Source organism: Brachycentrus maculatus, unplaced genomic scaffold, assembly GCF_059751285.1.
Source record: "Brachycentrus maculatus isolate JH-2025_06_01 unplaced genomic scaffold, ASM5975128v1 h1tg000081l, whole genome shotgun sequence".
NCBI classification, from domain to species: Eukaryota; Metazoa; Arthropoda; class Insecta; order Trichoptera; family Brachycentridae; genus Brachycentrus; species Brachycentrus maculatus.
Genome location: NW_028280835.1, coordinates 1,834,884 through 1,859,906, shown reverse-complemented (window position 1 = coordinate 1,859,906; position 25,023 = coordinate 1,834,884). Strand labels below are relative to the sequence as shown.

Here is a 25,023-nt window from a genome sequence, read left to right as displayed (position 1 = left end):
AAATAGCTAAAATCCTCATTGCGGTATTCTTTCGAGAATAGATCTAGGAGACACCAAAAATATATTTTTATCTTTTATTATTATTTAAACCAATAATATTATGAGCATGTCCAAATCTTTGTTCACAAATGCTGGATAAACCACATAGATGTCATATTGACTACTAGGTACATTTCTCTTCTGAATAAATTTCAAAGAATTTAATAAATTTAAATAAAAAAAGATATTTTTGAATCGTATTTGTGAGTATGTATTTTCGTTCAATTTCATGTAAAAACACTTGTTTTAAATGGAGTATATCGCTCCAAAAGTCTGTATTTGAAATAACTCAACTAATAATCTAACATGACGTTTGCTAAGCGCAGGTACTCATTGATATCTTCGTAGTACAATGTGCTCGTAGCGTAAAACACAAGGAAAGCCCAGTAGGTAAATTAATGTTTTTTTTTGTTGAGGAATTTAAAATTGACATGAATTGGTAACTTCATAATCTTAATTAAGAGGCATATCAGGCAAGAGTCAGGATCAGGGGAATATGCGAGATCCAAGATGTCGTTAGGTGGGGAAGGCAACGAAGGAGACAATAGTATGCGCATGTGAGGAGAATGGAACCATCCAGACTCCCCCACATCGCATTTTACGGCCAACCCCAAGGTAAACGACTCCCAGGCAGACCACCAAAGAGATAGATCGATAGCTGGGAATCGACATCGGAGGAGGCTAATCCCTCTTAAAAACAGGCCACAAGGCCTAAACGAAAACGAAGAAGAAAATCTTAATTTTCTATTTGTTTACTTGTTTTAAACTAAATTTTTACTGTCCTGTATGTTATTTCGCCTTCGTGGTGTAATGGTCAGCGTATTTAGCTACCGTGCTGGAGGTCCCGGGTTCGATTCCCAGGGGGGTGAAAATAAATATTAGTGATTTTTACACTGTAATATTTATTTAATATAACCCTGGACTGGTTCAGAAGCGCAAGAGTGATCACCTTGCCTTCATGTAAGTAATGATTAAGAAAACACTGCGTCAATTCGATGCAGTGCCCTATGCACCATTGGGTGCGGATAAGGGTTGTAAGTAAGTTTCTTATTTTACGTATTTTTCTTAAAACTTGATTTTTTTAGTCATGATCTCGTTACTCTGTTTATTGGTATAAAATCATAACAATTAGCTTCGTAATCTGGGATTTTTTGTTTGTTTTAAATTTATATGGTAACATATTCTAACCAATCATCTCGCTGCTTCCCGCAGAGGTAGGCTGAAAGAATAGAATGTGACACCACTCTGTCTTTGCAAACATTCTTTGCCTCTTCTACATTCATGCATCTCCTCATACATACCCGCCGATTATTCTGACCGCTTTCAAGTATTCAATAAACTTGATCATACCAAATTTCCCTAGATCTTTCTCTGCTCCTATTTCCAACTGTATATTCGCTCCATATACACACATTTTTAATTTTATCGATAACGCTTATCTCTCAGCTTTGCATTCTTTCCTTATTTCACCATTCGATATGTTTAAATGAATGCACGTACCATGAAATATGTTAACAAAAATTATATAAACAGCACTAGCTACAATGATTTTGTAACTGAAATTTTGATGACTGATTTGGACCAAGATAATCGTTTTTATTCAAAATCTATACGGTGACAAGCTTGTATCACGTCAAGTTTTGATGTTACAGTCATATTATTGTTTGTATGGAACCCATCCGTTAAAACTGCAATAGTGGTTGGTATCTAGACATGTTTTTGTCTAAGGTCTAATGGATTCAAAAAAAGTATTGATAATTATGGAGTAACAGTGGAAATACATTAACTTATTAATATTGAATACGATAGCACTATATGTTTATCCATTATATGTTTACATAAATAATAAGATAATCTTAAGTCAATATCTGAATTAAAAATATCCATTACTAAAAAATCTAACATGCTACATTTTCTTGCTTTCGTTTTTTAATTCAGCTATGCAAAGTGTATAAAGATCATGTATTTTCATGCCAGTTGCAAAACAAAAGTTGTAAATTGTTGGCTAGTGTTTTAATAAGTTTAATTACATTTTATTTTTTGACATCTCATCAAAGATGAAAAAAAAAATGGAAGTCTGGGCATTCAAAATAATATGAAAATAACTCCTGTAATTGGAGATAATCCAGATTTTGTGAACAAGTATTTGGACACACTCAAAATGTTGTAAAAGTTTAATTACAATTTAACTTATTGAAAAGAAAGATATAATTAGACTGTAAACTTAATTGCGTCAATGGATATAATCCATAACAATGGAAAAATAGCTTAACACCCTTACCACCTTAAAAAGGGGCAATAAGCTAAGCTAAACTAAATTGTTAACCAAAGCTAGACATTGTTATCATACAAACCTTTCATTTACACACGTCGCTTTACAGGTAGGATCTAGTTCAGCGAACTAAAGTTTTCCTTTATATGAATATTTTTACATCAACCATATTTTTGTTTGTTTGTTGAAAGGTTAAATCTAAATGCCCATAATTAATGAAAACCATGTTTAAAGTATGTTTTAACGGTTTTTATTTTTTAAATGCTTATTACTTATAATAAATGCAAAATTAATAATACTTTAGGAAAATAAATAAAAAACACTGATGTTTTTAAGTTTAGGAAAAAATGTTTATTTTATATTGGCGTTACATCGACAGGACACTCATAGAGGTTGATGGACTTATCTTCAGAAACTGAAACTAGTCGATTGCTATCTGGGTTAAACTTGGTACACCAAACCTAGAAAAAAGCAACCAAAGATAAGGTTATTTATTAAAACGGTTGTATAATACATATTTACAAGAGTAGACAAAAAATTCAGAGTAAATTATCCTTCTTATATTTATAACTTTAAAAATAATTTTTCGGTTTCGAGATGTGTAATAGTAAACTGTTCATACATATTTTGAATGTCTAGTACATATAGTACTAGAATACTATACATATAGTACTAGAGTACTAGAGTATCTGTACATATAGTAATAGAGTACTATACATGCAATAGTGTATTAGTACCGTGCATTGAGTAAAGTATACTAGTACTATACATGGCCTACAGTATAGTAGTACTATACATGGACTATAGTGTACTAGTACTATACATGTACTATAGTGTATTAGTACTATATATTAACTATAGTGCACTAGTACTATGCATGGACTATAGTGTATTAGTACTATACATGGACTAAAGTGTACTACATAGTACTATACATGGACTATAGAGTGTACTAGTACTATAGAGTGTACTAGTAATATACGTGGACTATAGCGTAGTTTAAAATAAATGTATGTAAAATTACCTGATCTGTATGTTCACTGAAAGTTTGTATACACTTTTTAGATGCAACTTCCCAAATCTTGACTGTCTTATCAGAGCTGCACGAAGCAAAATACTTCCCATCCGGACTGAATGCCACTGACAGTACCCATGAGGCATGACCGGATAACGTTCCAGCCACGTTAGCATGTTGTCTGAAATTTAAAAATAAACAAAATTAACATAAATCAAATAAACAAAAGCATTCATTGTTCACTCCGAAAAAAAAGTGTATATTAACAAATAATTGACACACAGAAGTTTAAATTCTACTATGTATTGATTTAGTCTGCCTCCGTAATGTAATGGTCAGCACGCTCGGCTACCGTTCTGGAGGTCCCGGGTTCGATTCCCAGGGGGGGTCAAATAAATATAAATGATTTTTTCACTCTCATATTTTTTCAATATTACCCTGGGCTGGTACCTGAGGGGGAGGGCTGATCACCTTTCCTTCGTGTGTTAATGATCAAGATAACACTGCGTTTATATAATGCAGTGCCCTATGCACCATTGGAGTGCGGATAAGGGTTTGAAGGGAAGAAGAATGTATTGATGAAGACTTCAATAAGATTAACAATCTCTTCAATAAATTACTGACTAATTTATTTTATTTTTTTATTTTTTTTATAACTGGTAAATCTTTTTAATTTTTGTCATTTATTTGGCACCTACATACTGCAATAATTGATTTAAGAACTGTGTATAAATATGTATTAAAATGTAACTTTAGAATACCTATTTTAAATAAATACAATGATGATATAAATGAATCTTCTGATAAAAAAAGTAACTATTATCGCACATTCACTTAATAAATCATAAAAAGGCTGCCACTTAATAGTTCTAGCATTAATAATGAATTGAAAATCAATTTGCCAATTGAAACTTTATGCCTTTAACCATTAAGGAAAGGATGTTTACACTTACACATCATACAGCTTGATGTGACCATCATCTGATGCAGTACACAGAAGCTGGGAGTCTGGAGAAAAGCATAAACCGCGGATGGGCATAGCGTGTCCTTCCAGCGTGTGGACTAGTTTACCCTGGGCTACGTCAAATATATTGATAATACCATCTATAGCACCACTGGCTATGTATTTTCCATCTGGACTCTGAAACAACAATTATTTTCATATCATTGTGAGGAAATATAAACATAATAGCTTATATATAACATCATCAAACATCACACATGTCGCTTTAAGAACCAGGACTAGCAAAAAAGGCATAAGTATTGTATTCAATGGTAAGCAATCTAATCCATAGATTAATACTTAAAAAACTTTCCATACTAAAGAATTGCAAAAAAAAAATAAAATAAAGTCCTGATAAACTGGTATCCAAGCAGTTATTTAATCAGTGACTTGGAATTATATCATTTTTCATAACATTGTGAGTGTGTCCTATTCTAAAATCTAGATATTTTCCACTTGAGCGAGCCTGTATGGCGGAAATAATTCTATTTAACTTCATTTACACATCTTATGCAGGAGGCGAGTTTTACAGCCTGTCTGCCAATCGCCGTTTGCAGGAGATAATAGTTTAATAATAATTACCAATTTTTTTAGCGCTGTGATGAGAGCTACTGTTTTTTGCTTATTATATTGCGATATTTACAGTTTATAGTGACATCTGTTGAATTTCCATTAAAGCTTTATTTTAACACTATAACTGTCCCACTCTTTAGTAAAATATTGAATTTTATCATGTATTGTTAATGTATAATTGCTTTTAGTTTATATTTAAAAATTATTGAGTGCATGTAAGAAAGTGAGCATAAAAACATTATAATATTGTAGTTTAGTGTTTATATTTCCTATTTTATAGTTCTTATTTATATGGAGTCGCAATGAACATATTTAGGGTGCTAACGCAAATATGTCGCGTGAGTGGTATAAGACCGCAACACTCATCAACTTACGCTCGATAGGCCCGCATGAGATGTGTAATGCAATAATTAGATAATAACTATGTAAATACAAATGGCCAATGGATAATCTTTTTTTTAATAAACTTACATAAGCTATACTCAAGGTAAACTTTCCACTAGTATCCAAGGTTTGTTCCTGCTTTCCACTCTCTACTCCATACATTGAGATCTTCCCCGCATGACTGCCTGATATCACATGCTTATCATCCGGGGAGAATTCTACAGTCCACACATCAACTGGTCCCGTCTCCATGGTCATTAATTTGTCACCACTTGTGACATCCCAGATCATAAGGGAACTGTCCAGGGAACTGCTAGCGATAGCTAAAACAAAAATGAGATTTGATAAAGTTTCTGGGGTATTCACGGCCATTCAGATGATATTTAGAGATCCGCCTGACGCTGAAATGTGATAGCGAGATATATTAATCACATAATTTTTTAATTTTGGCAAGGTAATTCGTCAGTGTAGGAAATTGTTACCCACAAGTCGAAATAAGACTGTCCGAACACCGCTCAAATTATTCAATAAAAACAAATGGGCCAATATTTGACTCAGGCAAAGCAGGACTGACGAGTGGGAATATTATTTACACGAGCAGTGCTTGGGCTTGTTAAATGCAATACAAACTCCTTACCCGAGTCACGCGAGGGCTAGTCAAGGAACTGATTAACAACAAAGAATATGTAATTACCCATAAAAAAGCTATTAAGCATGATATTAACCAGTTGGCTGGGCATGACGTATAAATACGTCAAATGTAAACAATATCGGGTACGAATAGGACATATGAATACATCCATGAAATATATGTTGCGCCCTGGAATGGGCAGGACCTATATTTTCGAACAACAAAGGTAATTAATCATCCATACATGTTTTCACATTAATTTTTTTCTATTTCTTTGTAATTTTCTATTTTCCTTTGTGATTTATTTATAAATAAACGAAAATATACATATTTATTTCATAATCTTTTTATTTATTTTAAGCATAAATTAAACATATGAAATCACGTCCACCGGGCGTGACGTACTGACACGTCTTAATGAAAGAGTTCGCGCCCGTTGTATGTTGCGTAATAAAAAAAGTGAACTCCCCGGTTGACAGGTTAATGGTTAATCTTTGAGTGAAACAATAGAACTAGGAAATGTCTTTGGAGTAAATCATCTTATTTACCAAATGACGTGAATTGGTGATAATGATATCTCACAGTTATATATTCATTGTCTCTTTTTAAAAACATATTTACTTGTAAAAATTCCTTACTTCTTCCAGTGGAATTAACAGCTATGGAGACGACTCCCAACGAATGGCCCTCCAACTTATGTTTCAGCTCCAGTTTGTCATTTTTGACTTGCCAAACTCTAACGAGATCATCTAGTCCCCCACTGATTACATAGTCAGTCACTCCGGCAACTTTGGAAACCATAGAATCCCTGAAAAATAGATATTATAGAGTGTAATTCTACATATCATCTTATCAATATACATACATTATAATGCATGTGCTATATGTACATAAAAAACGCACAGGCCATATGAATTGCTTGGCCATGTGTGATTTTCAGTGAAGAAACAGCAAAATATTATAAAGCCTGGTATACATACTGTAACTGACACGGGCTTTGGAAGTCTTTAGATGTATGCAATTTACCACTAAAATATTGATCAGGAAAACAGGAATAGTGTAGTAAAATAGGAAAGCGTGCAATGTCAAAGTGGCAGGGACACTTATGGTTTTGCGATAAAGTTGTGAGCAATTTGCCTGCGGTTTTTCACTCAATTTCCCCAGCAATCACAAAATAAAATACTCTGCGTAAGACTACTCATGCAAGTTATTGAATCTTTGTAAACAAATTCATTTAGAAAATTATATCTGGTGACAGCTGTTTCACCATGCAAGAGTATTTACAAACTGAACACATGACAAATTAAATTGATGTTTTGGAAGACGATGAATGAGTATGTATATTCCAATAGATCACCATATTACAACTCTTAAAAAAAATTACCAGGGTAACATATTTTATGCATAAAAAGGCTTTTTTTATTTGCGACAACTGTCATAATTCAAATTTGGAATATTAATCTGGGATTTTCAAAATGTATTTAGGAGAAAGCCACAGAATTGCCAAAACTTCATTACATAATTTTGTTTTTATATATTACAGCAACATGATTACTTAACAAAGTTATAGAGCTTCAAATGGTCAACTGACAAAATCAAAAAAATTAAGCAGTGATATTGTTCTTGCAAATGGGCGATGTTAACCCAATTGACACTCTTCATGATATTGACCCTGGCACCTCGTGCAAGCTAGCTAAATGCACTAACTGCTACACAACAGACAACAGCTTTAATCACTATGCACAAACTGGTATACTCACATGACATGCTACCGACGGGTTTCCATATTTTAAAACATCTTGAAATAATTCTTCCGAAATGCAAAATTTTGAAATTTAAATGTAAAAGCCCATAACGAATGTACTTGCACTCATAACGATAGTATAATATAATTAATTCTAACCTAGAATTCTCATTCTCTTCTTTGTCTTTATTTGACAACTCCGTTACTCTGCTCCAAGCACAACTCCATATGGCATCTTCATGAGCATTATCCTTCTTGTGCAAAAGAGCATACTGCAACAAAAAACAAATTATCATATAAAAATAAGGTTGCAAGAAAAAAACTATGTTTTACCAAAACATATCAAATAAAATATTAAATTAGTTTCCATACCATGTTTAAATTTAAGTGGCAATTAAATTTATCAAGAAACTAGTCACTTTTTTGTGAGTGATATCATTCCACAAAAGTAATTTCAGGGAAACCGCTAAAATATTGATGAAATGAGCACCGAGTTTTGAAGACCGCCAGACGACAACGAAAACCGATGACAGAACGCACGACAGACAAAACTCAAAAGACAGAGACAATTTATGTGAAAAACAGAAACAATATATCTTTTGTAGAGACGCAGTAGGTACTTATTCTAATTGTGTATTTTTTTTTATAAAACTTTATTGCATACGTTACGATACCTATATAGATTAAGCCAACGGGATATTTGAGTTATTTATTTCGGGACAGTAAGATAAAAATGTAAATAAGGTGCCTTCAAAAATTAAAAGTTTATATAAATATTAAATAAAAATGTTGAATAAAAATACATTTCAAGTAATTTATACATTACAATTATCTTCTTCCTGGTACATCCTAACTTATCGTCTTTGTAGACTGCTGTGGTCAGCTCTCCTCGTCCTCAGGTTGTAGGTCCTTTTGTCGTAGATAACGTTACCTAGAACCTAGACCATGCCTTCGAATCATGTTATCTTTTTGCAGCATTCGTGATTTTTTTGTCTTCCTCTAGATAACTTTCGAGAAAGATCCATTTCTATTGCCTGGTTTACGACATGTTTCGGTACATGACAATAATAAGACGTAAAAATAATAAAAACAAGTTTTTCGTAAAATTTTGAACGCAACAAAATAATGTAAGGTAATATAAATAAAACATGCATGGTAAAGAGGAAAACAAAAAAAAACTTATGGTATACTAATTAAATAAATGAGGTAGCCAAATAATTTTATAAATACTGTATACCTAAACATATTGCAAAAAATTTCATTTTTCAATTATATTCCATAGATTTTTTTATAACTTATGACAGCCACTGTCACTTTGAAGTCAAACGTCAAATTTACTCAGAAATTGTTGAGTTCTTGTAGGGTGCGATCGATTCTGTTGCTTTTGTGATGTTTTGTAAATAAAACCTAAGAATTTAACTTAACCGTTTTGATGACGAGATTTTTTTCTCTTTCTATGTATTAATCGATACTCTCATCATGCTCCATATAAATGTAGTGTTTTTCATTGTCTTAGGTCTTGCAATTACTACAAATGGTTAGATACAATTTACACAAAATGTGTTCCATAGTGTTTATAATATTATAGTGTTTATTATAATGATTTGTTTGTTTTAGGCAACATATATAAAAACCTAAAATATTTTGAAACGCTGCACGCCTCATCCTTGAATCATCACGTAGTTAAGAGAGGAGCCAAGCCTTCCAGTCATCCTTATAATACGATAAAGGAAGTCATATTTCGAACTCTTGGAAGAGATTTTCGATTAATCCTTCATCCGCATCATCCTGTTTTACATTCTAAATTTAAAGCCTATGCTGTTGACGCGGACGGCCAAGAAACCAACATACATCTAGGTTTGTAATCAATTGATTTATCTATTTACCAAAGCATATTTATGCTCTACCGCACTCGATAGATAAAAACGGCAGCCATAAAAAAAATACTAAGAAGGGAATTTATGATCCCACAAATTTGCACCTGGGTAGCGCCTCGTTTTAATCGTGATTTCTCAACTATGTCACAAAATAAAAATTGATTGTCCACTTTGTCTCACCCAATGATGGATGAACCCTTATTTAATTGTATCCCAAATGACAAAACCAATTTTCAACCAATAACAACTGAAATATTTAGTCTTCACTATTTACGTCTAAGCTCCGCTATAACTTGAATCGCGATTTTTTATTAGTCTTCCACAGTATGACCACTTACTTTTTAAATCTAGCAACAAATCTTATCGACATTGTTATAGAAGGCCAAACCAAATTTAAAAGCTTGTTAAATTCAAAATTATAATATTTTTAAATAATTTATTTTAGTTTTTACTCTCATTCCCGGACATAATCTGATTGTTTAAAACATAAAAATCAACATTTAAAATACAACCATGTATCATCCTTTTACACTGAATTAAAACGGCTTAATTTAAAACAATGTGTGCTTACGTGACCTTTTTCTTAATAATTAATATTGTAAGTTAAAAAATAAACTTTTTCTTCTAATAATAAATAAATATTTTATTGTTTATTATTGAAATGCTTTATTTTAAGTTTGTTTCTGTATAAATAATAATTAAAAAAATAAAATAGCTAGATAATACATTATTCCCAGTTAGTTATTTAAAATTACTCATTTTGGGATAGTGTTGCAGACATATACTTAGGTACCTTCATATACAATATGAAAATAAATGTATATTGTAGCTACAACTTTAAAAAAATTACAAAACAGAAAAGTAAGTAATAAATATGGTAAAAATGAATAAAAACACAGTAAAAAGATGAAATATTTGAAGTAAACTAGAATTTAAATAGCATTCAACGGGTTCATTTTAGTTTTGTTATACTCTGAAGATGTGAAATTTTTTTACATTACACTTATTTGTATTTTTTTATTTTTATTTTTTTAAACCCTTATCCGACCCTTATCACCCAATGGTGCATAGGGCACTGCGTCATATAAACGCAGTGTTATCTTGATCGTTTACACATGAAGGAAAGGTGATCAGCCCTCCGCTTCAGGTACCAGTCCAGGGTAATATTGAATTAATATTACAGTGAAAAAATCACTTATATTTATTTTACCCCCCTTGGGAATCGAACCCGGGACCTCTAGAACGGTAGCCGAGCGTGCTGACCATTACACTACGGAGGCTTTTTTGTATACAAATAAATAATTTTTTTTTTATAGACCGTGATAATTTTTACTCTGGTCGTGTTTTTGGGGAAACTCATTCCGATGTCAGAGTTCACCTAGAAGATGGACTGATGACGGCCTCTATACACCTTCCGGAAGAAACTTATCACATTGAGGTAAGTGACAGGGAAGCATTAACCTGTTCGGGGACTGATCTATAAATTGTAAATTTTTACATAAAAGATACTCTGAAGACCATTGATAAGACTAATCAATGGTCTTCAGAGGTAAATGAAGCTGTCATTATAATCATTCATGGAAAATTGTGTGGATTTAGGTTAATGGATATTGACAATTACTGTGAACACAGCCATTAATCTTTTCACTGTGAGCTGCCAGTACTATGTGAATATATCAGGATTAGAATTCAGTTAGAAAATTTTTTGTTGTACACAGTGATGGAAAAATGGTTTATACCTTTTTTTGATACGCTATAGATACTGTTTCTGCAGATGTCCACGAAATAAATTAGCCAAAAATATTAATGCGTTGATTGAACTTTCACAATCGCACTTCAATCTAAAAAATACATCAAAAATCTTTATTGAATTAAGGAACCTATAAAGACTGGTTATCTATCTTAATATGATTTATGATCGAAACAATCTCAAAAATTGTTTGAAATACAGTCACTCATGCTAAATTAAGAAGCTATTTATAAACTATACCATTGAAAAAATATAACTATATTTATATTTTGTTTCTTGATTTAGCCATCATGGCGGCATCTTCCGGAACATGATAATAAATCAATGGTAGCGTATCGATCTTCCGATATAAACTTAAGTTGGGAAGATAAAGATCAAGATGGAATAGCCCCGAGAACCTGTGGACATGTTAAGGAAGGCCAAGGTGAATTTGACTGGAAATATTTTTGAACCTTGCTGTAATATTTCAATTGCTGTTTTGTGTTATTTAAAATGAAGTAATATCTTATTTAATTAAAGAGCTACTGCATCAGATGAACAGTATTACATATTTCATTTAGTTTATTATCTATAAAAACAAAAATTAAACACTAGACTATCCAAATTATTATTATCTCTTATATTTATTAATTCAAGATTCAAAACATTGATAATTTAAGAGTTTAACTGAAATATCAAGCATTAATTTTTTTTGATGTATTAACTAACTAACTAACTAACCATCACGCCGCTTCCCCGCAGGGGTAGGCAGAGAGAATCGAATGCCACACCACTCTGTCTTTGCAAACATTCTTTGCCTCTTCTACATTCATGCATCTCCTCATACATATTTTTGATGTATTATGTGTTTTAAAACCAAAATACTGTGGAGGAGTCTGTTTTTCATTTTCATTTTTGCGTGCAGAATTAGAGTCAGATGAAGATGAAGATTTAGAAGAGGAGCAGGAAAAATTAGAGAAGGACAAATATAAGCAGGGTTCAGAAGGTGAACCGGAATTAATGGCGTCTAAATCCAGACCTAAACGACAAATAGATCAGTATGAATACACTCCAACAAAAACAAGATGCCCATTACTTCTCGTAGCTGATTATCGATTCTTCCAAGAGATGGGCGCTAGCAACACTAAAACTACTATCAACTATTTAGTAAGCTACTGTCACATAATAGTATTTTCTTAAATTGCTTTAATTTGAAAAAAATAAGTATACTTTCAATCACAATCTAATGCATTTTAAATTCATAGCGGGTATTGAGTGCGGGGGGTTGGATTGTCTTTGTGGATGGTTTCCTATCAGAGCTGGGGTCCCCTAGTAGGGTTACTAACTTCCTGCTACTGTCATCCTTGGTATTAGAACATGGTGGATTTTATACACTAATTAGTATTAACTTACATGCCTCGCTGACAGTGATAAGAACTTGTGAAAAAAGTGTTAAAAAAATTTAAGTGAAAAGTAAAAATTATGTGAAAGCATTAGTAATAATTTTTATCTTTGATCACAAAAACCTTCATATGATTGCTTAAATACCAATACATAGTTTTTTCAGTTTTTGCATGGATTGGTCCGAATGGAAACCAAGAGTTTCTGTACCATAACTGGGAATGTGGCAGGAGCTCTCAGAGTCCACTTTAAATATTTTTTTAAAACCCTTTTTTATTGGCCATGCTTGTTGGTAATTTTCTTATAAAATATATTGGAGAAATGAAATGGCATTCATATTAAATATAAGCTTAATCATTGGAAGGATTTTATTTAGGTTTTATGTTTATAATTTTATTTACGTCATGCGTTTTATAATTTCAGATCAGTCTAATTGACCGCGTTCATAAAATATACAATGATACGATTTGGCAAGATAGACAGGTATTATTTGATATTTTCATTACAACTTATTTTACATGTAATTATATATGTAGGTATAAATATGTAAAGCTGGTGCAAATGCTTTATTTTTAGCCTAAAAATAAACCTACCTTATCGCACTGAACTAAAATGACTTCATTCTAAACAGTGCATAAATCTACAGTCTCTTTACTTTTTAGCCACTAGAGGAGAATATCATCTACATTGGGAATCACCACTTACAATCCTCATGAACAACCTTCTGCCTCTCATATTAATATATTTTACAGTTTACCAACATGACGAAATTGTATTTTCACTTTATTTCATTTTATTTTGCAGGAACAAGATGGTTTTAAAGGAATGGGATTTGTAATAAAGAAAATAGTGGTTCATTCCGAACCGAGTCGTGTCAGAGGAGGAGAAGCTCATTACAATATGATCAGGGAAAAATGGGATGTCAGGAATCTGCTTGAGGTATGAAATTATTTGACGTTTGCATGATAACTCATAAGCAAAAACTGCATTAAATTTTATGTGGTTATTCCTTTTAGATATATGGTATTTGTATCTTTATATTTGGTTTTCATATTACACAGAATTAGCATGCAATCTCGTCAATGAACAGTTGCAATTATCTTCCATTTGTTCTTTGGTGAAGCCCTATATATTTTATTTTTACATTATCATAGTGGGTGTGGAGCCAAAAATAAAATTGTATAATAAATACATACTATCTTAGAATGTCAAATCTTTATTTCAAATGCCTACCAATGAATACATGTGTTCTAAGGAGTTTTCTGGCATCAAAAATATGAACAAAATATATGTTTGATATAAAATTCTTTATAAATACATATTATTATTGGAATGGCGACAGGATAGCAAGGAAGGAACTACTATTTCACATTTTAATTGTTTGTCTTTGTCTCTTTTATACTTAAATTGCATTTGTTAAATGGAGCAAAAAAGTCAAGTTACAATGTTTCATAGAAAAATATTTATTATAAATTCTGTATTTTTTTTGCAAACCGATACAATAAACCAATAACTTTGTATAAGAAATTAAAAATTATAAGTCAATGCATGTTTCTACCACATTGTTTTACTAAAAATCATTAAATAATAGATATTCTTTATTATAAAAAGGAAAATGACATGTGGCGTAATGATACAGATAAACTCCAATTACAATATACTTCTTATAAACGCTTTGTAAAAATATTTTATTTGGTATTCTATGTTTTATTGGATGATATTGTGACAGATATTCTCTCGGAACAAGGATAACAAAGACTTCTGTCTTGCACACTTGTTCACTCATCAGACTTTTGCAAATGGGAGAAGCACCATTCTGGGATTGGCGTACATAGCTTCATCTAGACAGAATTCACATGGAGGAATTTGTTCCAATACACACGGTTCTCTTCTGCAATATAAATATTTTTTACACTAACAAGAGTCAACAATTGGTAGCTGTATTTTAAACAAACTAATTGAAGTGTTCTTAACCAGTGAATGGGGCAAGCTAAAATACTAGATAAATATTTTTAAAAGGTTTTTTTTTAAATAAATTATACTGAGAATAAAATAATTACATATTTGAAAGGTTGTACATTTTCATGTGTTTTAACAAATTTATGCTCAGATGGATTTAATGACTTTCTGAATTTAGATCTGGAATTCAGAATTAAAAACGGTTAATGCATGCAATTTATTAATCTGAATTCAGAAAGCTATTTCAACCATCTAAGACCAGCCTAATAGATGCGATATGTCTTATGTGCCAATAATTTTTGAACTTACTGTATGAAAAATCACAAAGTTTTTACTTATATATGTTGATTTTGATGATTTTATAGCATAATTATAGATTTTATAACGTTTGAGGATGTCAGAACAAACCTAGAATTATTCACAAAATTAAAATTATTTACTGACACCAAAATAAAGTAAAAAATAATAAGCTGCCGTGAAAATAACAAATGCATTTTAAATACATATCTTGTCATTGGAATTAAAATTTCAACGGCTTGCCAACGGAATGGTTTTTATAAAATGGTTGACAGTTTTTCGCAAACATCTCAAGACTAGAGATGTAACTAATTTTGCAACTAATTCTCTCGTACTTATGTAGTAAATAATATTTATTTAGATTGGTGATTAACCTAATTTTACTTGTAATTCTCTTGTTAACAAAGGTATTTAGTCGTGAGTACTCGCACAAAGACTTTTGTCTGGCTCATTTGTTCACTGACCTGAAGTTTGAAGGAGGTATTTTGGGTTTGGCATATGTGGGCTCGCCCAGAAGGAACTCTGTTGGTGGGATTTGCACTCCAGGTGACTAACTGTGGCTGTCGGTAGTGCATGTTCAAAAATTAATGTACCCATTTACTTAAATTTTATGTTATTATTTAACATGTTTTGTTGTTTTTGTATATTTCAGTTTCTGGTGTTGGATAAATATAATATTTGTGAGTTATTTGGCTTTTGTTATTGTTTATTCCCTTTTTAAGTTGCATATGTTTGTAAATTGATTTCCTTTTGTAAATTTGTTCCCTTTTTTAAATTTCATGAAAGATAACTCAAGAAAATATGTATTTGTCATACATTTACCTAGTCTTCCTATTTAGTATAATTTTTTTAAACCCTCATATGCACCCCATGGTGCATAGGGTACTGAATCATATAAGCGCAGTGTTACCTTGATCGTTCACACATGAAGGAAAGGTGATCAGCCCTCCGTTTCAGGTACCAGTCCAGGGTAATAATATTGAATAAATATTAGAGTGATAAAATCACTTATATTTATTTGACCACCTGGGAATCGAACCCGGGACCTTCAGTACGGTATATGATCAAGCGCTAAATCATGTGGTAATATCCCATTTTCTGCAAATATTACTTTATCTATTGCATATGTTAATATATTAACATAATATGTTACAGCAATGAGTGTCCAGAGTGCCTAGTGCTACATTACATAAAAAGCTACGCTACAATCAAAGTGTTCATATAATTTATGTATAATGGTGTCGAATATAGTGTGTAGCTCAACACATTCAAACACCACATTTGTACTTCTTAAATTCACCAAAGCCGGTCATATAAATTCCACACATTTGCAATATTTTATATAAAATTTTAATAAAATTATAATTCTTTTTAATAAAAATACGACCGCCCTACTTAAGAACCCAGAAATATGGCATTCGATTATAGTAAGCTACACGCTACATTAAATACCTTTATATATTGTATGAATACTAAAATCATAGCAAACCTTTGTAGCACTACAATCGTATGTGGGCAAAATTAACTGATGCTGCATTTTTTCTTATGAAATCTCAAAGCTGGTACATTATTCATATTTCTTGAGTTTACATTTTGTGAAATACAGCCTTTATTTTTAAAATCAATAATACTTGAGATATCAATTTAAATCTTAAATAAAATTGTACTTAATTCATAAATATAATTCTAATCCTTTATTTCTATCAGAATATTTCAAAAACGGCTACACTCTCTATCTGAACTCTGGCTTGAGTTCGAGTCGTAATCACTATGGACAGAGGGTTATTACTAGAGAAGCCGATCTTGTAACGGCTCACGAGTTTGGCCACAACTGGGGCTCTGAGCATGACCCAGATATACCGGAATGTTCACCTTCTGCCAGCCAGGGAGGCAGCTACCTCATGTATACATATAGTGTCAGCGGCTATGATGTCAATAACAAGGTGACTCAAATTTACTTGATATTCAATAAATATAATATTGTTTTAATCTTGAAATATCTTATTTTACTCTGTCAGTTTAGATTTGAATAGTTCAAATTGTCTTGGAACACAGAATTATTAGTAAAAGATAATGCTCCATCATCTAATTGGACTTTGCGACTTCAATGATCATGTTAAAACTACTCTTGTATAACCAAATCTATAATTGTTAATTCAGATAATGGATTAAGTTTTTACAGTGATCTTTTATTCTGCACACCATACAAACTACTTCTTTTTCTAACTCTTATCTGTAGCAAATGGTGTTTAGGGCTTTGCATCTTTGATGCTGTGTTACATAGATCGTTAATTACTTGTCAGTTTGGCGTTTGAGGTAACTGCCTTGGGTAATAATAAATTAATGTTAGAGTGAAAAATCACATACTTAATTTATTTTGACCAACTTTTTACCTGGGAATCAAAGCGGAACCTCCTGCATTGTATCCAAATACGCTAACCAGTAAACTATGGAGTCGGGCAATTATAAAAAATACAATGAGATAAATATATGTATTCAGGAATCCTTTTTATTTATAAAAATTTATCCTCATTACGAAAACTCTTCCATTAAAAAAGAAATATGCTGGTGCTCACCTCTTGTATTTATCTTCATCCAATAAAAATATGCTTTTTATATTGATTTTTAACACACGAGTCTAGAGCGATGGAAATTTATTGAAGAATAATACGAAAAACTAGATTAGGGTAGCATACAGGAGGTGTAGACTGGCATAAACGTTTTTTGTGTGGAATTTTCACCACATATGAATATGCTCAAAAATGGAGCAATTTTAACCAAGTTTTTTAATTGCTACATCTGTTGAAATGTTTTTAAAGTAAACATGAAATGCTGTCAATTATAAAATTGTGAAATACATTTAAAGAAATAAAAAAATGCATTATATAAAAATACTTAAGAAAAAAATTAAAGTTCATTACATTTAAATCTTGAAAAAATATTTAAAAAAAAGACTATTATATCTTTTATTATATAACATTAAACCACGAGTGTAAGTCCCTCTCCAAGCACAAGAGCACAGTCTCTTTTTTGGAGAGGCACAGCGAATCGAAATATAAAAGTTTTCCATATGTTAAATGATTCAAATGTATTATGTTAAATAAAAATGTAAATATGTTAAATAAATAAATAAAAAAATAAAATAATTATTTTAATCAACTAATTTTGTGGTACTTTTCAAGAGGTTTTCACCATGCAGTCTTCGTTCTATTAGAAAAGTTCTGCAAGCCAAGTCTGGAAGGTGTTTTTCAGAACCAGAAGAGAGTTTTTGTGGAAATCTTCGTGTGGAAGGAGATGAGGAATGTGATGCCGGTTTACTTGGTAAATATTTTCTTAACTGAACTAACTAACTAACTAGCCATTAGGGCGCTTCTCCACAGGGGTAGATAGAGAGAATAGAACACCACACCATTCTCTCTTTGCAAACAATCTTCGCCTCCTCCACATTCATGCATCTCCTCATACATAACCGCCGATTATTCCGACTCCTGACCTGACTGAAATACTTGAAATACTTAATCACGCTAAGTTTTCCTCTGCTTCTATTTTCAATTACATTCACATCATAAATTTGTTTTACTTATCTTTCTTCACTCATTCCATTCCCATGCCAAACCTTTCTAATTTTATGGATAATTCTTAACAGTCGTGCATTCTTTCCTTATATCAAGCATTCGAGCATCTATCATACATCATTTTGCTGCACATTTGTCTGAGAGATCGCATTTTGACTGCTTCCAGTCAACTTCCTCTGCCTCCTTTTGCCAACTCAATGCTTCACTTCCTTACATTAGAACCAGGACTCCTTTGTGTACTACTAGTTTAGCTTTCGGTGATAGGTTTGTATTTGCTATAACCGATTTCAATGCACCATTAAATGTGTTCTCAGCATTCACTCTCCTTTCTATATCTTTGTCAATGTTTTCATCCCTAGAAAACACGCAAATTATCATTTTAATAAGCATATATTCCAATCACTATTATAATTAATTATTCAAATGTTTTCTGAAACATTTTTAATGTAAAATAACTTTTATATAAAGTGTTTTAAATAAAGACATTGTATTTTATAGGAACCGAAGACAATGATGCATGTTGTGATAAAAATTGCAAACTTCGACGTAATCAAGGTGCAGTTTGCAGGTAATATCCCTTTTTCTCTGTTTTTTTTGTAGACCTAATCTATGTACATTTTGCTGATCTAATTTGATTTGAATTAAATTTAATTTCTCAATAGTCTCTATTGTTTTCGAAACTGGTCGTGTGAAATTAAACTCAATTTGTGGTCTAATACAAGTGTTGTTATTTTAAATAATTAACAAGTCATTCCAAAAAGTTAATGCCAAATCAATAAATAATATCATTTATACTTGCCAGTGACAAAAACTCTCCTTGCTGCCTGGGCTGTGCGTTTGTAGCGGCGCAGGCCGTGTGCCGCGAGGCAGCGTACGCGTCGTGCGAGCGCGAGGCGCGCTGCTCGGGCACGGCAGCGGCGTGCCCGCGAGCTCCTCCCGTGGCAGACGGGGCCGCGTGCGCCGAGCGCGGGCGCTGCCGGCGGGGCCGCTGCGTGCCCTACTGCGAGACACAGGGCATGCAGAGCTGCATGTGTGACGTCGGTGAGTCACTCACTGAGCTAATTCAGACATGTCACTCAAAATGTGAATCTTGCATTTACATTGTTGTCGGACAATTTTTTCAACAACCCCAACCCTAATTATACTCAGACAGTCTGCCGCCCGACCCTCAGTATACTAATTACAAGTATCCGCAAACCCAATTCCGATTTGTACAACGTTTTTTGGCATCTATCACGCTTTACCAAAAGTAAGCAAATAGATCGCTTTTAAGTGGCTCCCGCTCTCTACCAGCAGTATGTAAAAGACGCTTCTAAATTTTTCCCTCAAACAATATGTTGATACCCTGTGTGAGCTAATCTTCAGTCGAATTTAATTAAAAAATTAATGATTGATAGATTTTAAAAAGGGTCTTACATTCGTTTTTTATTGGAACATTAAAGAGTGTGTTCATTTTTTTTTTATTAATTTTATTGAAAAAATTGCAACATATAAAGTCAAGCCAAAGTCGACATCGGAGTTGCCATAAAACATAAATGCAATCAATCAAGCCATACTCAACATAGGAGTGGTAAGGGTTAATTAAAACGAAACTGACTTGCACACGTCAAAGGATGTTTCTGCATTTAGGTGATAAAAACAAACACTGTATGATGAATGTGTGTATAAAATGATTTGGAATGCATCAAAGCATGTGTCACAATACATTTTAAGAAATAGTAGTATTTATCAAGTAAGACTTAAATTTACTATTAATGTGAAAATTTTTTATGTTTAAACATTTTATTTTTCACTAGTTGCGGACGCTTGCAAGCGATGCTGTCGTATGAGTATGAATGAAACATGTTTTCCGGTTGACCAGCAAGATATACTCCCTGATGGAACTCCGTGCATCCAAGGATTTTGTAATAAAGTAAGTTTGTCAGAACATTTTAACAAGTCAATCATTTGCTGCAGCATTGCTGTAATTAAATTATTCTTAAAATTTGTTAATGTGTATTTTAAACTGCATATGTGACACATTATTGCATTCAAATATATCTACAAGAAAGCATTAGATTCATTTTGTCAATTTGCGAGAAAGTACCAAATGGTTGCAACCTCTTTTTTTCATAAATAGATCATTATTTTTAATTGCAGAATGTATTCCAAAAAAAATACAACTTACTGTCTTATTTTATTTTTTCCCCTGTCTGGGAGTATGGCCATACATGGTCGTCCAAAGAAAACTTTCCTCAGAGGATGATGGGTGATAAACGGCCGCGCTTATAACTGAAGCCCGATGACATTTATTTCTGAAATGCCACTTTTACTGCCATCTGTGGTTGTACATATTTAACACTAAAAACCATGCTTCATATTATTTTCCTGTTTTCCCTTTGATATTTTACTTGACTTCATCTTAATGACTCTATCAAAGAAAACCCACAAAATAAAACATTTATAATTTTTATATAAATCACGTTTACTGTGTAAATATTTTTTTATTCAAGAAAATACGTCACTTATAACATTAACAATGATGTAAAATGATAAAGTAAAAAAAAGCTACACTCCAGATACAGTTTAGTCTGCAGAAACTCACTTCCAGACAGATTAATAAACCAGCGATAATCCAAGTTTGTGAATTTTTTTTAACTACAAATTGAATTTTTCACAGGGTCTCTGCGAAAAGACTATTCAAGATGTGGTTGAACGGTTCTGGGACATAATAGAAGATATAAACATAAACAAAGTATTGTTGTTCTTGAGAGATAATATAGTTGGAACAGTTATCTTGGTTACGGCAATAATATGGATCCCAGTCAGCTGCATCATCAGTTACTTCGATCGGAGAAAAATGAGGGAAGATGACAAGCACTATAATTGGATTAGTAAGGATGATCTTATCCACCCATCAGATTCTAGAAGAGTCATCCATATCAGGTAAGTTTAACCTGTCATCAGGTGTGTTTTTACAATATATATTATAGATCTCACAACTTGAGACAAAGCATGTATCATTTTTATACAAAAGAAGATGGAAGTCTAGGAATTCAAGTTCTTACGACCTGGCATCTGGGTGGCTTAAGTGATCACTTTATACACTAAGGTTACTTTCATTATTCTGCCTGTATTGTATTAATTTTTCAAAGATGTATATATATATATGAACTGTTATTGGATTCCTTTTGTATGATGATTGTTATTTTGATTTATGGTGGTGTCATCAGTTTGAGAATTCTTGAAGAATGTATATACATCTTTCTCCAAGTAAACTTACAAAGTAATCTGCATTCCAGAATGATTTTATTTTTCAATTTAACATTTTAACTTTTTTGTACACAATATCTGAGATCGACTAATATTTTGAATAAAATAATCATGATTAATTGACATGATCAAACTAATTTTAGTAGTTTTTCAACCAATTATGTGGCCAAAAAAAAATGATTCCAATTTGTGAAATCAGCACAAATAACTTTTCCAAAACTTCATGAAACTATGCGATGTCCAGGGATAAAGTAGCATTAATGTGTTAAATAAATAAATAAATAAAACACATTTCTTTTCGATCCTGTTTATTAAGGCAATGCAACTTGTATACCTGCCACACTAAGCAAGAATAAGCAGTATTGCATAAGCCACAGCTAGATTACAGACACTTAGATGTTAGGGTATGCAATTATCTATTATATTCCTATTGATTTTGTGAGAATTCAACATGAACCTTTTTTTTTACAGAGTCCCTAAACAAAGAATAAATGTACCCAGTACACAGTCTTCGATGTAAACATTATATGCCATAAATTTCATGCATATGTTATTATGTAATTGGTGTTTTTCTATGTAAATACATATTTACTATGTATGTCAGGGGTGGACAATCTTTTGATTGTGAGAACACAAATATGAACTTCATTTTGAGTTTTCCATTTATGAAATACTTTTTTTTTTAGTGATGAGTGATCGAATCCAAAATACAAATTAGGTAACTTCTTCACAAAAAGTCATTATTTAATTCGGATTTAGGATTCCATTACTGTACATAAATCAGTGCACAAATTTAGTTGCATATTTTTAGCTCTTGATATACCTGACAATTTGCAATAAATTGTCAGGTATATCTATATAATAAATTAATTTGCTAGAAAAATAATTTAAGAAATAGTAACAAATACTATCTCAACTGGGTTATCGAAAAAAAATTATTACCCATTAGGCAAATCTAAATTCTGTAGCATCGTTTCTCAATCTGAAGGGTTGCGAGCACCCGGAAGGGGATTATAAGGTGTAAGATGGGTAACAATTTCTTATTTTTCGGTATTTATGGCATTAGCGTAAACACATTCTTTGTCAAATTATAAATGTAAAATTTTGACAAACATTAAAATATTTTAGTCAGTGGTCCCAACATTTAACATCATTGATTGAGAAACACTGTTTTTTAAAGTGCATTTATATCTAACTAAAAGCATATTAAGGGCTTAAAGTGAGGAAGATTTTTGCTACTGTTTATTATTAATTTTAAGAGTTTCTAAGTATTATTATTTTAAGATAATTAAGCCCACAATGCCATATATTTATTGGTATCATTCCACTGGTATAAGAAGTCTCAACAGAATAGAAACATTTTTGACAGGTCAAACATTTTTTAACCCCTAGTCTGCCTGGTTTTTGACAATCATGACATGTTTACAAATTATTTTACTGTACAATACAGTATCAATAATTTCAAACGTGTTTCAATTTGTATACAATTTTATCTTCGTACATGTTCCAAAATCGTTATTGAATAAATGAAAACTCCCTACCCTCTATTGATAATACTGTACATATTTTTTTTAAAGCAACTTAATGATTTAGCTAACAGTTTAAAAAAAATTTTAAACATTGAAAACAAAAAAATACAACATTTATATTTCGGGTGACATATTTACAAATAAAGATCACAAACAAGTATAAAAAATATTATAAAAATTAATCATTATTGTAGAGAAGACTTTGTTTAATTGGTTTAATCTTTTTGAATACTTTTTATGTACATATTTTGTTTTCCATGAAAATTTTGTGTTTTATAAAGAAGTCAACTGGCCCCTTGATAACAATGTTCCCACACGGTTGGAGTAAAAATACAGTAAGATAATAAATAATAATAATACTTAATGATAATTTTTAATGTTGAATGTGTTGCCATTTTTCTATTCTACGTTGTACCCACATGCCGTAAGACTTCTTATAGCTAGGTATACATGCATATTTTATTTAAAGTAATACATTTAAGCAATAACATATACTGTGATTAAAAGAACAACAAGCATTTTATTACAAGTACATTTTAGTACTACTAATTAATTTCTTGGTTTATTTAGGAACATACAAATCTTCTGAAGATTATAAATTATAATTTAAAAAGTACCATTCAAACAAAAAAAGACTATTGTGCTTAGTATAACTGACTCTTGATTTACTGGGATGAGAGAAAAATCTGGATATTCAGATATTTAAAAAAATTACCCACTTTATGGGATATGTATGAAGATAGCTACATACCCCATAAATGTATAGACATTAAGCTTATTAGTCTTAATAAGTGTAAGATGCTTAACACATTAAGTGCCATGGGGGGCACCAGTGACCTCAATCAAGAGCTATATTCAAAATACTTTAACTATGAAACCCATCGTCAAATAAAATAATTAAATAAACTAAATACATTATTTTATATTAAAATACGTAAATTACTGAAAAGTTTTTTTTTTTTAAATTGGCAAATTTTAGTATTGGCGTTTAACATGTTAAGTTGTCAGATGGTGGCGTATTTGCGGATGTAGAATTGGCAGCACTGGAGTGCTTACTTTGGAAAGTTAAGTATTCCGCCTGCTGTAGCAGACAGATGTATTATTTTATATCAATATGAACAGTATTAACCTCATAGTCGCAAACATGTCTTAAAGTGGTTTTAAATATAATCCATTCTGCAAATTGTTAATCACCAAAGAGTTGACACTTTTTAAAAATGTTTGTTATTTTATTTTAATGTTTTTATACAAATATTGGCAGGTTAATTGCTAAGAAGCAATATCTTTAAAAATATAAATTATATGAATTGTTTTTGATGTATTTGGTGAAAACAATGATAATTCAAATATACAATTAAAAAAATGCAATTTTTCGTTATATCCTGTGATTTAGTATACAAAAATCATAAGTATAAATAATTTAGTAACATTTTTTTTAACAAAAATAATAAGTAATTTATATCCAATAGTTCTACTTAATTTGCTATCATTTGAATTCAATAATATAATAGGGTTAATAAGTTACCATAAAATATATTAATTTTAAGATATAATTGTAAAAACATTACTAATTAAAAAAATTAAACAAGTTGCGATTCAATCTCAGTAGACTGTTCAAATATTTGAGATTTTTGGAATGTACAAAAAAATCATAGACAATTTGAAAACATTGTTTCTGTTAATGTTATGATCATGGTAGTAGGTTATTAGTATTGCATATATTTATGTATTAAAATTATTCGT

At 31.5% G+C, this 25,023-nt stretch overlaps 2 protein-coding genes across 2 annotated transcripts; one reads left to right on the top strand and one right to left on the bottom strand.

Moving 5' to 3' along the window:
• Nucleotides 1-2,639: 2,639 nt before the first annotated feature.
• Nucleotides 2,640-8,197, bottom strand: LOC148310977 (uncharacterized). The gene is made up of 7 exons (XM_088257476.1): nt 8,034-8,197; nt 7,821-7,933; nt 6,556-6,725; nt 5,374-5,609; nt 4,280-4,467; nt 3,336-3,507; nt 2,640-2,772 (listed from the first exon to the last, which is right to left on the bottom strand). Exons 1-7 carry the CDS (start codon nt 8,034-8,036, stop codon nt 2,668-2,670), a joined length of 987 nt encoding a protein of 328 aa, XP_088113602.1. The 5' UTR covers nt 8,037-8,197; the 3' UTR covers nt 2,640-2,667.
• Nucleotides 8,198-8,951: 754 nt separating this feature from the next.
• On the top strand, nt 8,952-23,386 carry LOC148310976 (ADAM 17-like protease). The gene is made up of 15 exons (XM_088257475.1): nt 8,952-9,198; nt 9,279-9,518; nt 10,855-10,976; nt 11,574-11,712; nt 12,193-12,434; nt 13,092-13,151; nt 13,473-13,607; nt 14,398-14,551; nt 16,632-16,867; nt 18,107-18,245; nt 18,998-19,067; nt 19,302-19,540; nt 20,296-20,411; nt 21,159-21,424; nt 22,223-23,386. The coding sequence occupies exons 1-15, from the start codon at nt 9,141-9,143 to the stop codon at nt 22,269-22,271; spliced, it is 2,265 nt and encodes a 754-aa protein (XP_088113601.1). The 5' UTR covers nt 8,952-9,140; the 3' UTR covers nt 22,272-23,386.
• Nucleotides 23,387-25,023: the final 1,637 nt, after the last annotated feature.